Here is a 17468-nt window from a genome sequence, read left to right as displayed (position 1 = left end):
ATGCAAAAATATCCATATGGCTGCAATACCATGTGAAAATAACATTGACTAGTATAATATATATAAACAAGATTTGACACAGGGGCATACAATACAGGAAACAATTGCATAATTTCCTTCAAAACTTGTTTACTGTTGCAACTTAATTCTAAGAAGTCACTGCGCCCAGACAAGAAATAGTCCCAGCTCCTTCTGTAAAACCACCACTTGTTGTTTTTACACTTCCATTTTTGTACGAATGAAAGAAATGAGATATAACGTGTTGATAGGTGAGATTTAAAGGTGCTGGTAGGCAGATGTTGTTACCTTTGGACAGAGACAGGCTAGTTAGTTAGTTAACCCCTGCTTCCAGGCTTTATGCTAAGCTAAGCTAACCAGCTGTTGGCAGTAGCTACATATTTTACGGACAGACGTAAAAGTGGTCTCGATCTTTTCATCTAACTCTCTGCAAGAAAGCAAATAAGCTATCTTCCTAAAATGTCAAACTAGTCTTTTAAAGACCTATGTAATTCAAATGATACTGTGCTTGAGTAGGGAATTTATAAATTGTTGGTAATCCAGCCTTCATAAAAAGTTTCCCCTGAATAGTTCCCTCCCAGTACAGCACTGAGGAATAATTGTTTAAATTATCCTAAACATTTGATAATTATTGCATATATGTAGGACATTCAGACTCAAGTGTAATAAAACAACGTGCCACCAGCTTCCTAACATCTCCTGCTCGCTTCACACACCTTCTAATTTCACACAAATGTACTGATTTAGTACAGTATTTGCCCCAAGGATTTAAAGTATGCGCTTGCTTTAATGAGCCAAGTGTCATGTTTATCCTATAAGCTTCAATAAATGCTAAAGTAGTCTGTTTTGTAAAAGAAAAAAACTCTATACAAATGTGACTACTGGCCATCAATCAGGACACACCGACACATTTTGGAGGCGTTTTAAAGGCGCATATTGTGCTTTGCCACATAAAAGCCAAAGCCTAGTTGTGTAGTCAGTTTTGCTGTGTGTTCTTTGACAGCTACAATAAATATGCACGGTTTATTTAAAGCTTTATATGGCACAGGTCCCATATGTGCTGCTTTTATTTTCTCTGAATCTAACGTTGAAGGCATACAGGTCACACACCAAAGCACTTTGACAGTGTTTAGTTTTGACAGGGGTCAGAAAAAAAGCTCCTGACATTTAAAGCTCACCAACAAGATAAAGTCAGTTCTGTGTTTTCTGTATTGGCCCTGAGGGCAGCGTTTCCAAAGTGATCCTTTCCCTGTTCCGGTTCTGCTCTGTTTGTTACATTAAGATATGTCACTATCCCGTGCTGCCGTGAAGTGTCCGTAAGTCGATCAATGAGGGACATCTGTGTCAGGTTATGGACAAAGGTGAGCACAAAGCGCGGCCTGTATACATTCAGGATGGGCTGCATGCGTCCTGTCACAGCCCGGTGCCTACTGAAGGGCAACCTTAACGAAGGACGAGCAATACTATGACCACTTTATCTGGCAAAAAGTTCCAGCATCTTGTGTTGGCTCTCAGGAAACAAAACAGTGGGACATTCACTTCGTAAATGTCAGCTTGGATAAATGTATCATATCTACAGTACAATGTGGGTGGTATGAGGAAGACAGCAAACATCCTGTCAGACTTCATCCTGGCTATGCTTTTTCCATCCTTTTACCACAGTTCAATTAAAGTACGGACAGATGAGCTGGAGGGTCTGAAGCCAGTACACACGTTCACACATCAAAGCAAATTTGTTTTGAATTTCATGGTCCAGTCATGCAGTTTTTTATAGCGGGATAGTGAGCCATTGATACTATCAAAGGTGCTTTTTAAGCTGATGCAACAATGGTATAAAATGGTATTCACTTCCTCTCTCCTGAGTGGGCTCTGTCTAATGTATTTATATTGTATTTACTTTATACAGCTAAAAGACATATTTAGCAATACGTGAATTAGTTAGCTAGGGTGTCAGTGTACGTAAGTTGTCGTTGACTTAAACTTACGACACAGTTTTTGACGAGCGTCAACGCTCTGTGTTGCCAGATCTCGCTAGAGTTTGTGCGCAGAGACATTTTAGTGTCTTATCATTCAGGAGATATGTGGCCTGTGAAAAATGGTTCCAATATTTACCTTTGTGACTATTTGGCGATAGAATAGGTCATAATCTGTGTGCACGTTCACCTCTCACATTGGCGTTAATAGTCTCAGGACCTGCTGCTAGTCTCCTAAAGAGGTGGGGGAGTCGCAAAACCCATGTGACAAAGATACAGGAAATGAACTCTCAGTGCACTGTCTCCTTTCTAAACCATCTTTGATATTGTGTTGTAGTAGTTAAAGCAGCATCAATCTTGGAGTGAAGAATGTGATTGCTCAGTGCCCACCTACAAAGTCTTTAAAACATGACCGTGGCCGAGGTATCACTACTGGGCATCAAACGCAAGTCTCTGCGGTGTTGGAATATTTCACCCCTGGTGTGACAAAAGGCTGATACCATTTCACAGACATGAAACATTTACTAATTTCTCCAAAGCCAGGAAAAGTCAAATGTTTTCACGGCAGATGGAAATGTCAAGTTATGGTGCTGCCTGTAAAGAATATCCTATTTACAGACTTGGCTGTTGCCTAGTATTACAGTGCTTTTTTATAAGTTATACTTTTTACTGTTTAGTCTTTTTACCTCTCTATACTTCTGTTGTGAAAAAAAGTGATTGCTCCTTTCAGGAATGGCATTGAAATCATTTGTAACTCATATATTAAAGGGGATATATAATGTTCATTTTCAAGTTCATACTTGTGTTTTGGGTTTCTGATTGAACTAGTCTACATGCTTGTTCAACATACACATTCTTTTTCTCATAGTCAGTCTGAACATACCTATATTTACCCTCTGTCTGAAACACCTTTTAGCGCCTGTCTCTTTAAGCCCCCTCCTGAAAAAGTCCAGTCTGCTCTGCTTGTGAGAAAAATATGGTGCACCTTTGCAAAGTAGTTCTCAAGCCGTGGGTGGAGATACTCAGATGAGGAGAGCATCTGAATGGCTTGCTGAATCCAATGTTTTCTGACCGAGGCAGCCAACAACGAACCTGACTGGGTTGTCTTACTTCCCAGTTTGTGGGTTGGTACTCCAGATACCCAAATGTATATGCACAAGTACTGAAAAGGTTAGTTTTTCATGATATATTTGTTTAAAGTAATTGCAAGATGCTTACAGTTAAAACAAACAATGAAAAACCTGAAATAAAAACTAATATTGTATCTTTCTGAGGTAGTCGTTGTCCCAGTAACATGATGAAAATCTGTCTGTCATCACTGAACATATTTCAATTGGAGAGAAGACTGAAAAAGATATTGGATTAGCTTTGACAGCTCATGTTTTGTACTGTAGCCCGGGGGTCTTCAATGTTTGCCAGTCCAAGGACCCCCAAACTGATGGAGAGATGGAGCAGGGACCCCCCTACTATATATATTGTATAAAATATTTTATATTAAACTGGGGCTAGTTCCATGTATAAACATAGCTATTCAATACTAAACTATTCAATTAATAGAATGTGTGCATTGCTGACTGAAAGATAACGTCTTCTGCCTCCGTTTATCCATTAGCTACAATATGTTGGATTCATGTTAATGTGTATTTAAAGACATTTAACATTTTCTTTTTTAATGGTCTAATCAACCAAAACTTTCGAGACCCCCCTGCAGTACATGTAGGGGTCGCGGACCCCCTGTTGAAGACCTCTGCTGTAGCCTATAGTATGCTTGGTTGGTCGTGATAGACACTCACAGACTGCACTCTCTGCATTATTTGCATGTCTGACAGAGGGAGCTGCAGATACTGTTGAAGGAATAGCCTCCAATGGCACCCCAGTTCAAAGAGGGCATTTCAGGACAAAGACTTGTTTCTTGTTAGGTGACTTCAGGGAATGCTGTGTTTAAGACAGATACCTTTTCAATTTTATGGCGAAAAAACTAGCTGAAGTTTAAGTTGTCTGATTGCAGTGGAGTTCAAAGCGGTGGGGAGGAACAATCAAACATACCCCGGGGCTGCCATTTTGGATATCTGGGTTAATAGTGGAGAAAAACATGTACTTGCAATCCAGCTACAACTCCAAAGCAGAAAATCATCAGCTAAGCTTAAAAAGGCTCATTAGGAGAGCTTTCTCTGTGAGAATCATGTCGCCAAGCAGGGAGTTTCCCCCCTTCGCCTCTTTTTTTACTCTGGGAAATATAAATGCAAAACGATTCCTTTCAAAAAAGGTTCCCATCTGAACGCATTGAGGAGAAGGGAGGAAAGAGAGCAATCTGGCAGGTGCATTTCCTGCCTTCAATTAAATGTGAATTTTATTGGCAGAAGAACGTTTCCCCTAATGTTGCCGCTTGTCCAGAGTTGCCTTTTATACGGTTACGTGTCTGTGTAGCGAGGCCAGGTCACAGGAGATGCTGTAGGTCTTAAGGTGTCCTGCAAAGCTTTTGTCTTGCCTGCTTGTCTCCGTTCTCTGCCGCTGACATTCATGCAAATGGGTTTTCAAAACTCGAGTCTCTCTTGTCTTTCTAGGCTGCATTGTCCAGAGTGGTAGCACAATGAGTGTCAGGGGAATCTGCTCGCACATTCTTTAGAGATCAATGGAGCTGCGCTGGTACCAGTGAATAGATGAGAATTATAAACGTCCTTTATGCAGAATTCATGTACTGTGAGATCAAGATGAGATTCAAAGCTGGCACATGATGTCTCACCTGATTTGCATCACTTCTTCATTTCCCTTGGCAGTCTGTCTTCTTTTATCCTCTCCCACCATTCTCCACTATCTGTGTTTCTTCAGTATACCGCTATTAGCACAAATCTGGATGTGTCTGAGAAAAGAAAAAAGACGGGGGATCTTATGTTAATGCCCTCTGCGTAAGAAAAGTTTCCCTAAACAAGCGGCATGTTGGCTACATTGAATGGGAATGTCAGTGTCATTCATGTGCAAACACACATTACATTTTTACTAAGTTCTTAGAGGCCTCTATTCACAGATGCAGTCTTGCCATGCTTTATTTTTAACATGATAAAGGGCTTGTGTTTAAGAAACTTTCTTTCAGTCTTAACCTCGAAATTGGATGTTCACATAATTTCAGTGGTAGCTGGTGAAATTAAACTGAGTTTTGAATACATGCCTTTGTATCTCATCTTAGACACAACTGAAATTAAAATGCATATTTGTTTTTTCTGTCACAAAGATCTGTTTTGTAAATTAGATGGCGTATATATGTTCTTATCTGGGGAAGGGTTAGGGGTTACCTAACCTTAACCCTAACCCATTAACTTCGCTGTTACTGGAGCACGTATAGCATATGACTGAGACAAACTCATCAACATTGGAGAAGGAAATGTGGGGATTAGATACAGTAAGTGCAGTGGACCTTGAGAGCAATATTCATGTTGTTTACATTCCTCCTGATGCAATTGCTGTTATTGTTCGGTCATGTGTATGTAGCACAAATGGAATAGTCCACAACTTGACAATAAAGGACCTTGAATCCTTGAAATTCAGACACCGACATTTACAGTGAGCATTTCTAACTTGAGCATGCAGGCTGAAAAAGACAGTCAATCCTTGTCCTATCAGGTTCTGTCAGGCACATGATACAAGAAAGAGAAGTTTAAATCAACGACTGGAAAACCCAGCACTTAAAGGACTAGTGTGTTGGATTTAGTTGCATTTTGCGGTGAGGTGGCAGATTACATATGATACCCATAAAACTCACTCCATATGTCGATATGAAGGGCTCATTCTAGGGCAGCTAATAGTTAGTTTCACCTGATAATACACTAATCCTACAAACTTGACATTTTCCATGTGCATTTGTGAACCCCACCTTGAAATTACCTTTTGCAGGTTTCAAAGAGAGGAACTCAAACCACATAAAGTCAGACATTTTAAGTGCTAAAAGCAAAGGAGCAGATATTCGACTGCTTAACATGACCTTGTATTTACATTCTATCTGTTTAGGCTAAACTACATTTACTGAGCAAGATTGATTTAGATGCAGATGATGTTTTTGTCTTCGTTCACTAAAGGTAACTAAACAGGAAATTCAAACACCCTTCTTACGGTATTGTTGAGTTGGAATGATCTTTGTTACCACGGACGAACTTCAACTTGAAGGTAAAACTTTGTTATTGCTGCTAACGTTTGTCATTCAGAGATCTTCTTCTCTGATGTATTCAGTGGGCTTTAATATCACCTCCCTTACAGGATGTTGCTCTCATTTAGATATATTAAAAATAAATGATAATACCTGAGATGAATTAAAAACCAGGAAAATGTACATTGATTGTGCCGTAGATTAAGGATATAATCCACGAGATATAATATCCTTAATTCACCAGACTTGCAAAACATTAATTAGATCAGCACATTATCTGCAGCCCTTAGTGGTTTTGTTATTAGTAGTGAGAGGTGTACAGAGATCATATAAAGGAGAAAGAGATTGATCTGCTCTACTGTATAAGGGCATGTTGCAATCTTTCCAGCACATTACAAATAGACAAGACTTTTAAATTGTGTCTGACTGCTCACCAGAGACCAATCACTCTGAGACGAGACTAGAGCCGGCTGTAATATGTGTGTGAAATGAGAAAAATAACAGTAACGCTGTGCACAGTTTCCCTGATGAATGGCACCCACTTTAAACTTACGGTAAATGGGTTGGCTTTGATAGGCAGCTTAGGAAATCTCTCCATCAGAGATTCTTCTGGAATGCCAGCAGAGACAGCAACCTAAGGAGAATGTGCATGTTGATACGCTTCGGTTTAAAGTCAAACCAGAATAAAGCACTGTTGAAACATGCACAGATGCTTTTCAAGACGAAAAATTAAAATGTCTTCATACGTCTCATTTAAATGGAACATATCATGAAAAAGTCTAATATGTATCTGGAGTACCTGCCAACCCACAAACTGTGAAATAAGACAACCCAGTCAGTTTTTTGTGGGCTGCCTTGGTCAGAAAACATGGATTTCAACAAGCCATTCAAATTTCTCCACTAACTAACTTTGTAATTTTTCTCTTGCAGGCCAATCAGAGCAGACTGGGCTTCTCCGGTAAGGGGGCTTAAAGGGACGGAGCATTTCAGACAGACGATAAATACAAGTCAGTGGCGTGTGGAGAGGTTCATGGCTGGGGAGGCGTATACACCATTTTCTTGGCAGCATGAACATTGACTACTGTTATTTTTCATATCTCATATCAACGTTCTTTATACACACACAGGTAAGGGACATATTTGGCCAAAAAAGAAGCTACATTTATAGCGGCTCAGAGATGTATTGGCTCTGCACCCTCCATAGCGTTTTTAGTCTGATGCTTTGATTAATTTTAATACAGACTGCACTATTAACAAAAGAATATTTCATTTAAGGTCAACATTTAGTTTTTAATTTAAATATTGGATTGTTTTCTCTCAGTCAGATCCTATTTTCAATAAAATTGTGGTCTTCCCTTTACTTGTAAAATCTTCCATTTTTGGCCGTCAGTTGGAGAAAGAAACTAACTAAACGGTGCTACAGTGCACGTGACTCTGATGTTAGCTAGCAGTAGCTTGTTGTTACCATCTCTGGTAGAAGAACAGCAGCTACAAGAACCTGTGGGCTCACGTGCGCCCTCTTCAATACGGCAGAGAACTGTCTGCCTCACCTGGTGTCTTTTCACTGTGGTTGTATGTCACATCAGCAAGACTAAATGTGTTACACACATACATTACATACATTAACTGGACTATGGAAAGTCAGGACGCATAATAAAAGTGTCTGTCAACATTATAGACATACAGAGAGATAGCAACAGGCACGCGCTGAACCTAGTTTGCAAGGGATTGCGCAATCCGAGGTGAGGCTCAGATCGTCACTGCCGCAGCTCGCACATCCCTGATACAAGTATATGTTCTAGTAGAAACCCAAAATACGAGTATGAACCTGAATATGAGCTATATATCCCCTTTAATCTTGTCCAGCTAACGTCTTTATTATCACACAGTATGAAGTATGAAGGCAGGTGTTGACTCTGCCTCCAGAGGCAGCAACTCAGAAAAGCACTGCTGTAGGTATCATATGACTCCCACGCATACTCATCTGCAGCACATCTCCGCTGTAAACTCCTCAGGGGTCATCATATGGCTGCCTATAATTGCTTCTGAGCCTTTGAAGTGGCCCTATAATATGGTCTAACTTTTGCTGCATATATATATAAAGGCCCAACTGTGACAATACTAATATGTTTCAGTAATTGTATAAGTAATTGTAAGAATTGTAAGATTGCAGGAAAAACCCGACAGAGTCTCAACCTATTTCCTATCATTCCCCCATTCAGTGGTGGAAACAGAAATATCTGGTAGCACTGGGAATTAGAAAGCAGAACTTTTCTTTCACTAGTGTTAATGCTCATTACACTAATTTTATTAAGTTTTCACAAGATCTGATGCCCTTGAAGTTCTAAATTTAAACAGGCATGAACATGCGTGGCTGCTCTTGTGTGAAGTGATTGACAAAAGTTATTATTTTCAGCTTGTAATCAAAGGCCTTCTCATTATAACAAATGTCAGACTTTGATGGTGTGGAGGTGGCACAAGCTTAAAACAAAGGCTCACGCCTAAAAATAAAGATCTGCTTGGAGACCATATTCACTCTGGCATTATGAAAGATCTGTGGCTTTCAGTCAGTAAGAATAAGACGCTGTTACCTAACAGATGATGTGGGTAATTAGTATTGTTTGTTGCCTCACTTTAGAGAGATGCATTGCTATATTTGCTATCCTCTGACTGTCAGCTGGATTTAATAACAGGAAAGGCCCTGCAAGGTTTCAGAAACATCAGCACCTTCCTCTTTGCTCCAGAGACCTTTCTTCACTTGATATTAGGATGGGAGCATGTACTTGGGTGGGGGGGTGCAACTGCCACTCAGCAGGTGTTATATGAACAAACTGATGATAGGGTATTTAATTATCTTCTCCAGACTTCAAGAAAGATAATAATGTGTCAGACTGTTTTGTCATCAAAACATTAACGGTGTCAAAGTGACACAATATATGCACCCATCCACTCACACTTATAGAGGAGTAGTAGTAGTAGGAGTAGGAGTTAACTCAGGGTCGAGCGAGAGAGAAGTAAAGAGAAGCAGGGTGAATGAGAGCTGAAAAATGCAGACAGCCTGCCATCTATTGGATGAATCAAAACGTGCAAGTCAATGTTTAAAGTCCTACATGTTGCTGTAGTTCTGTTTTGCAGCACTAGGCGGCGATGCACTCCACAATTTATTTCATTAATCATTTTGTCCATTATGGTAATTTTTATGTGGTAGCATTTCCTCAAAGGGCAGAACATGATGAAAAAATTATAAATACCAGAAGGAAAGCCTACATGCACTGCAGAGTTATATTGGAAATAACTCTGTTCTTCATTTCCAGGCACCTAGTGATAATCAAACTCCCCACTATGACAATACTTTCATTCATGCAAAATATCTGACATCTAGATTTCTCTCTCTTTTCAATTTTATTTAAAGCACAAAGAGTCTTCCTCTCTGTAAAGAAAGCTCTGTTTAAATAAAACATTGCCTTGCCTTACCTTTTCCATGAATATACTGATACATTATATATGAACATAATCTTGTTCAAATGCACTGTTGGAATAAAGAATACTGAGCTAAGGAACGAAATTGTATTATAATTGCCGTCATCACTATTAACAACCCCAGGGGATGTTGCCACTGTTACAGTCTGGAAGATTAAATGCTGTCAGGGGCACAGAGTTGCCTAGCAATGATTAAAGATTAGATTAATTACACTCACAGTATGTTTTCCAGTGGCAATATATATAACAATACACCCCATGAGATTGTAACAGACAAAGTGTTTCGTTCATTAGAATATTTCAGCTGTGGGTGTCTACGTGAGCAAATGGCTTTCTGCTCTATTGAAAGTCTAAACAAGTTCTATGGAGCAAAGGTGAACATGCCGACAATAATGAAGAATGATGCATTTCTATTACATCAGACTACTGATTGTGCACAACTGAGTCACACTTGAAAAAATCAGAAAGTGTTTTCCCCCCCTGACAGTTAACACAGGCTGTCACACAAGTTGCCCAACCCTCCTGAGCATGTCACGTCAAGTCAGCTTTATTTGAGTCCTTAGTCACAGTTACAGTCAATGAGATTCACATTACACCTTCATCATGAGAACAATGACTGAATCAAATACCGGTTATCATTCTGGGATCAGAGACTGATGACGAATTATGAATAATGTGAAGTTATTACCAAAGCTTGAAAGTTGAAAGTTTACTGTGAAAGTTTTTTCAGGAATTTCAATTTAATGGTTAGTAGCAACAAAACCTTGCAAAAAAATATCCATGTGTGTCTTGTATAGCCTTCATTTCAGTTCAGTTCAGTTTTATTCACAAATAGTTACAAAACTGTGTACAATACAGTACAATCATGAGACATAATGAAGATATGTGTGAAATGGGACACCCTGATAATCTATCTGAAGCTTGAGAAGAGTGGCCAAGATACTACGCAGATAGTATTAAAAATATGTTCACTAACATATGTAGATTTAGAAAAGTAACATTTACAACCTATAAAACACCTTAGACTAATAAAATATCTTAAAAACTAACTAACCTAACCGTAAATGGTCCCAAAACATTATCAGTCTAAAAAAAAGTAAATATTTAAGTACAATAAATAGAGACCTGTGGCAAATAGCAGTATTGAAATAGATTTCAGAGTAGAGAAACTAGTTCAGAAGTCCCTAGCCATTTAGAATATTCATGCTTTAACATATTTTAGCAGCAAATGCTGCCTTAAGCTCAAAGGTCAGACACGGATAAAGACCGTTTTAAAGTGTTATCTATCTCATTCCATACCTGGGACCTCTGCAAACCCCTACAAAGCTTTACATTGTTTTACCCTTTATAAGATGCTTTTCCTTCATTCATTTGTATGAAAGGAAAGGTAGGTCGAAACAAGGTCACATTTTCAATTTCAAGAGCCCCAGGAAAACAATTATTCGTCTTCCTTTGAATCAGTTTGAAGAGTATTTACAGCATTTTGCACTACATATGCAGTATGTAGGCTTACCTCCCCAAAACGGCGTACACAGCATACACTTTGATACATGTGGGTATAATTTGAAATCCTTTCATTTGAATAGATACACCTTTATTTGTGCTATAACTTTTTTGTCTAAAAATAGGGCATGTTTAAGTTAATATACTAAGCTACATGCAAAATAATTCTCATTTTTTAAGACAAGTGTTTATTCACCACCATAAATTCTTACTGGTCTATATCACTGTACTTGTGTAAGCAATGTAAGCTCTCTGATTGTATAATGTGTATGCCCATTCTTCTTTGCTAACAATTCACAGAGCCAAAAAAACAGAAATTGTGGGGATGAACAAGGCTATAAATGCGAATCACCTAGCTGATTATTTCCTGTAACATTACTGCCTAGAATAGCTACGCAACATTTTCCCGTCTTAATATTTATTTATTTATTTTTACATGTTCCTGTCTATGCGTGTCTTAAATCTTGATATGAAATGTAAAGTGAGTATAGCGATATGTTTTGAGGGCTGGTTGATAGTAAACATGTCCCACCCTAGAAGCAGGGACGTGCTGCCCCCGATCAGTAGTGACATGCCCCGCCCCGCCTATCAGCATCTCCAGTCAGTGTAGCGGAGCTGGGAGTCTGGAGGAGCAGGAGCAGGCAGCACAGAGTTCAGCGGCTCCCGTGTTCGTCCGACACTTAGCTAGAGCTGTCCCCCCCGGGAGTGGAGGTGATGATGGCGACGGCTGTAGAGAGAGGAGGCGTCCGGGCCGCTTTCCTGAACCCGAGCAGCGGCGGTGGCGGTGGACCAGCACCGACAACCCTCCCGACTGGAGCGTTAGCCGGGGCTGTGGTCCTGGGCTCGGGATCCGGCAGCATGCCTGTACCCATGAACCTCTTTGCGACCTGGGAGGTAGACCGATCATCCCCAAGCTGCGTTCCGAGGTAACGTTAACAATATTGTGTTAGCGTAAAATACCACAAGCCTCCATGTTTACAAATCACCATATTGGTTAATACATATGAGGCTAACGTTGGACAAACAACGCCCTCGTTGACTGTAAGTAACCTAAGAGAGACGCGCTGCCACACATTTCCAAAACAGTGTTGGGTTGGCTTACTAGCAAGCTAACTAGCAAGGTGGCTAACGCTAACGCTACCTAGCAAATAGCACTGCTGTTCGAGTTGCACTCATGTTTCGTGCTAAAAGCATTTTACTCAAAATCTTTTATTTTTTTATTTTTAAATAGAAACATTTGGCTAAAATGACAAATGCATATGTATCTAATGTACATGCACATTTTAGAAGTGATATCCAATTGTGGAATTGTTTTCTTAAGTTGTATGCAATTTTATTCCGACCGTTATGATAACTAGCTAGTGTTTGCAAAAGTTCAGCTAACTATTGTATCGGTCAGAGCAGTTGCTGCTGCTTATCTTCTGCTTTGTTGCTACGTTGGTAAATATTTGCAAATATTAAATGTCCCTTTGTCCATGCAGGCCTGTGCTTGAACTGATTTACGGAATGCATGCCACCTAATAGCAACATAACTATCTATAAATACAGTGACATGAATGCCGTCCGTCTCTTAACTAGCAGACATCGTTTTCATCCTTGAGCAGCGCCGTGTGTCATTAACCGTCTGGGCAAATGGGTGGTTCAACAGCTGGCTGGCCATTTGAAATCCATTAAATATTCGTCTTCTTGTGCTGTGGCCTGTTTTATGTTTATGTTCAGATACCCCCGTGTAGCTCAGCGTCGGCTAACCGGTCACACACAGCCACAAGACCAACACAACCACTCGTAGTGTTGACACTGCAGCTGGCACAAGGAGAGAGTAAACTGTTTAGATTGTCACTTTTGTTATTTACTCAGTCAGCCATTAATTTCGATTACAGGAGTAATATTCAGCAATACGCTGCTGCATCAGTATTCATCGTCAGTGAGCAGGCACTGCTGCCACCTGACCAGAAACCTCTCGGGAGCTGTGGGCACATTAATCAGCTTTGACCTAGATATGTTCCACTCATTGGGAGAGAAGTGGGTTTGAAAAGGGAGGGTTTCCTCCACTGTAGATGTGCTTTTGCATGCGTTTGCCTGCCCTGCTCCCACTTTAGTGTCTGCATGAGTATGTCATGTGGAATAAAAGCATGCAGAAAACTTGGATAATTAACAGTGATGGTGATCTTTCAAATATGTGTTTGAATTTTATTCAGTTGTATCTGTGGCAACTCGGCTGATTTGAAGCCAAGTGTTTAAAGTGACAGCATTGCTCGCTAATTTGACAGCTCACAACCCTTTCTTATTCTAGTCCCTTTTTCTCAAAGTATGATTTCATTATTCTTTTATTTTAGTTCCTGAAAGGACAATTATATGTTGTGACCTTAATCTCACATCTTCCATGACAAGAAACTATAAGATCTCAGATGTTCGTCTGTAATAAAAAGCTTTTTTTCTTGGACACAAACTGACATACCGTACAAGCTACTACAATTGAAGTGAGCATGCTTCTACATGGCGCATTGATTTCCCACATTTCTGCCTCCTACACTGTGTTTCCTTATATAGTTGATGTCATACAAGGTGCAGTATTGAAGATGAATAAGGATGAGGATGACCATGGATTATTAATGAGGCACAGAGAATAAAGTCACCAGACATTGTTCAGCACAAGACTGCAGTAGCTGCCTGAAACAAGTCTTTGTTGATGCCTGAGGTAATTTGTTAGATCTGATATGTAATGGAGTAAAGTTGGTATGACACAATTGTTTATTTAGGCTAAAAAAAAGTCTTGTAATTTTAGTTTGCCGTGGTGGCTTGGAGTTGCAGTGCTCACAGCAGTTTGCCAAGTAATTTGCCAAGCCTGTTTCTGCCTTTTGTTGTTTTTAGACCACTTATCCTAGACTGGTGTGAAAGGTCTTGCATGGAGCCCAACCCAAGGCCTGTTTTGGGGATTCTGCAATGGCATGCTTTCAGGGGTTGGGCCTTTTTGTGTGCAGCTGTTTGCTCCTCTACTAGCCTTTAGCAAATGTGGGAGTCCAGCTAAGTGACACGGTTTTAAAAATCGACAGTTTTTATTTATTGTGGTACTCTAAAACATCACACACATCTGTTGTTAACATGACGCTGCATTTAAAAATCGATCCTCCTAAGCACTGAAGCCGTACTGACAGTCATGCTTTAGGGAAAATATTTTATTCACAAAGGAAAAAATGTTGTCATCTCTCATAGGCCGTCTCAGGATTGTGGTTCCTTGCAGTTTTGCTGTTGACACACCTATGGCACTGGGCCACTAAAGGACAAAAAAAAAACTAGGACATTTTGTAACTTATTTTCTTTATTTCTTGACTATTACACAGGGTCAAGCTAGATTCATACAAATACTTGTTATTTGCACAAGGAGTCTTTTACTCTTGCACTTGTCATTATCGATTGCTTGTTATATCTAAATGCAACCATGAGCAGGCAGATACAATTTTATTGCCGTGTGTGATACAGTATTTCCTTCTTTAACAGGACTTTTGGAACTATCGCACAAGCATTGTTTTTTTTTCCGCAGCACTGCCATGCCTGCCAGTCTACCACCTTCCAGTGATTCAAATACTACGTGGTGTTGCAGCTTATTTCTTAAAAGATGAGGTTTCTTTCTTGTGATAAACATCTTCCAAAGTAACACAAAAGGCTTGGAGGGTGTGCTGGCAACTGAGAGAATTTTCCCTTAGCTGACCAATGCTTTTTGTCAAGTAATGTTGCTGAGTAATCAACGAAAACTATGGGATAAAATGCACAGGAATACAATACTCAGGGTTTAGCTGCAAGTGGGTCGCATATACCATCTATGGCAAGGTTGGTTGAGGGACCAATGTGGTATTTTCAGGAATGACACTAATGCAGAGGTCAAGCTGGTGCTATGCTAACAAAAAAGAATAAGTAGCAGCATGCAAGGATTGGCTTCTTATCAAGTTCAGATTTTTTGCAGCTTGGTGTCAAAAGTGTTGACCTTTACCCTCATCACTAACATGATGGGGGCAATTTTGTCATGTTTACCATGCAACCTCGCAAGGGTTCATTGTTTCCAAAATGGTAGGGAAGTTGTTATGGTTACTAATTTAAAGGCTTTCAAAATAAACTGAATGAGAACTATTTTCCACCTAAAAATATTGTCACTCTGTGGTATGTTTACTCCAAATTGTGTCTGTCTTTTAAGTTTCACTATCTGGGTGCAGAGAGGTGAAGATATCCCAAAGGTTTTCTCACAGATTCAAAATCAAAAACATCTTTCCTCCTTTCCTCTGAAGTTTATCTCAAGTGAGCAGAGCATCCTTCTTTCTGTCAGCTTGATTCATGCGAGTCCCGAGATGACCTTATTCTCTCGTGAGTGGGACAGCCTTATCTGGGTAGAAATTGAGGAGTGTACTCTGCAGGCTCTGGTCAGATGTTTGTGTCCCAATTCTGTATATTGCATTACATTTGACGTGTGCTGTGTATGTCAGCAAATAAGTCCGAAAAACAAAAACAAACTCAGGCCTGGACTGGGGCTACATTATTGTGTCTTCCTTGTTCTAGGTCAGTACATATGAAGCCATCAGCCCTAGGTCTTAACATATACCTTATGCTGTCATGCACACAGCTACTTATTGTATCTGGAAGGCTGAATTTTTTTGCGTGCAATTTCCAGTATCATATCTGGCCTCAATCTCTTTGATTCAGAGTATAATTCTCTGTATGTTTTAAACCTAAAGTGAAACCATCAGGATACAAATAAAGGAGGCTTGTCGGTCAAATAAGATGAGCTTACTGTCCCTGTTCACCTCTTCACTAACCCCTCCATCTTGAGGCTTGGATATTGTTTCTCGCAGCAGGGGAGCTACAATAATCTGATTTCATAACAGGAAAAGAAGAGCCAGTAATCTGATGCTGCACACAGACACTATCTGCTTAATCCTCTGCTTCCTTTTGCAATCATAAACAAGGCGCATCAACTGTCTCCAGTGCCCTTCAAAATTGTGACACAGCACATGTCCGACTGCGTCATGTTTACAATCTTTCAGTGTTGGCCGATCGTTTCTATCTTTCTATCACACATTCGTTGCTCAGCGTTTGACGGAGCTGTGAAATAATTGAACCTTTAAGCTTTCTGCAAGCGATACAGTTAAAGTTACCGGAAACAACATTCATAAAAGAGTGGGAATGTTTTAAAAAATTTAAAAAAATTTAAAAAATAGATAGATTAAAAAAAAATCTATCACCGGCTCCCTTTTTAGAAGTCTGTGACAAAATCACAGCATCGTGTTCCGTTTAACATTTTCATCTTATCTTTAATATCACAATCCAAATTGTATCCATAACATTAACCACTCTTATGGAACGCCAGGCAAAGTTTTGGTAATCTGGCATATGAAGAACGGAGATCTCCTAAAAAAAAAAAAAGGAAATCTAATCTAATGTAGAACGTGGGCTCCAAAACGTAATTGTTACTATGATGTCAAAGTTAAACAGCTGCTCAGTCTTGAGGACCTTGTCACATTTCGATTACTGTTCCTCCCTTTCTTGATGAGTATTTAACGCTGCATTTTTGATGCTGATTGGTTTTGGGGCCGTACAAGAGTAATCAAGTTGGAACACGTTGATTGAAACATGAGCCACTCTTCTAAATGTTGCCGATGAACTAAACTCCTCTTGCATTGAACAGCTACCCCTATAGTTAATTGACAATAAAAGCTCTTGATTTCAGGGACTGGATTTGGGAAGATACCCATACCAAATAATAATGCCCCACTGTAGATCATTTTACTTAAAGAGAATCACCACTGATAGGTTGCTTCAGTGAGAAGTTGTGAGAAATGGAATTTAAAGCTGTGATGTAATACCTTGTTTATGGCGTGTCTATTACCAAAGCCCTTGTTGAGAATTAAAACCTAGATGTTTGGGGGTATTTTGTAGTTCATTCTTAAAATACACTAATAGGTTTTGGAAGTATTAACTAATAACTTGTGTAGTTCCTTTTTGTGATATGGTATCCTTGAATAAAATCAGTCCTAACTTGCTACATGCTGTTTACACACTTTGCCAACAGTAGACCAATCGGCACCCTCACTCCCCTCTTTTTCATGCTAACTCCTACTGCCTGAAATGTGTCAAAACTGTCTTGGTTTCCTTCCCTGCCTTCCTGGAGAAGGAGGAATTTCCTACGGGAACATTTCACATTCCTGGCGACTAGAGAGCTGCTGGTGCAGCCGAAGCCAGGCTGCTGTGCACTGCTGTGTATTCTGTTGTTGACCAACAACCTGCTCTCTGGGAGGGAGGGGGGGGGGGCAGGGTTGGAGCTGTGGATTGCCCACCCCGTTGAAAGGTTTCGCTGAACTGGCTCTGCG

The 17468-nt window shown here is 39.9% G+C and overlaps 1 protein-coding gene across 1 annotated transcript in view; it reads left to right on the top strand.

The window, feature by feature from the left end:
* The first annotated feature begins 11698 nt into the window (after positions 1-11698).
* LOC115019784 (phosphofurin acidic cluster sorting protein 2) overlaps positions 11699-17468 on the top strand; it is a 50847-nt gene continuing 45077 nt past the window's right edge. The window contains 1 exon segment of the mRNA XM_029449375.1: positions 11699-12038. Within this exon segment, the coding sequence (XP_029305235.1) occupies positions 11827-12038 (212 nt within the window). The 5' untranslated portion in view covers positions 11699-11826.

The sequence above is a fragment of the Cottoperca gobio genome, chromosome 15 (genome assembly GCF_900634415.1).
Source record: "Cottoperca gobio chromosome 15, fCotGob3.1, whole genome shotgun sequence".
Taxonomy (NCBI): domain Eukaryota; kingdom Metazoa; phylum Chordata; class Actinopteri; order Perciformes; family Bovichtidae; genus Cottoperca; species Cottoperca gobio.
This window is presented reverse-complemented; position numbering and strand designations above follow the sequence as displayed.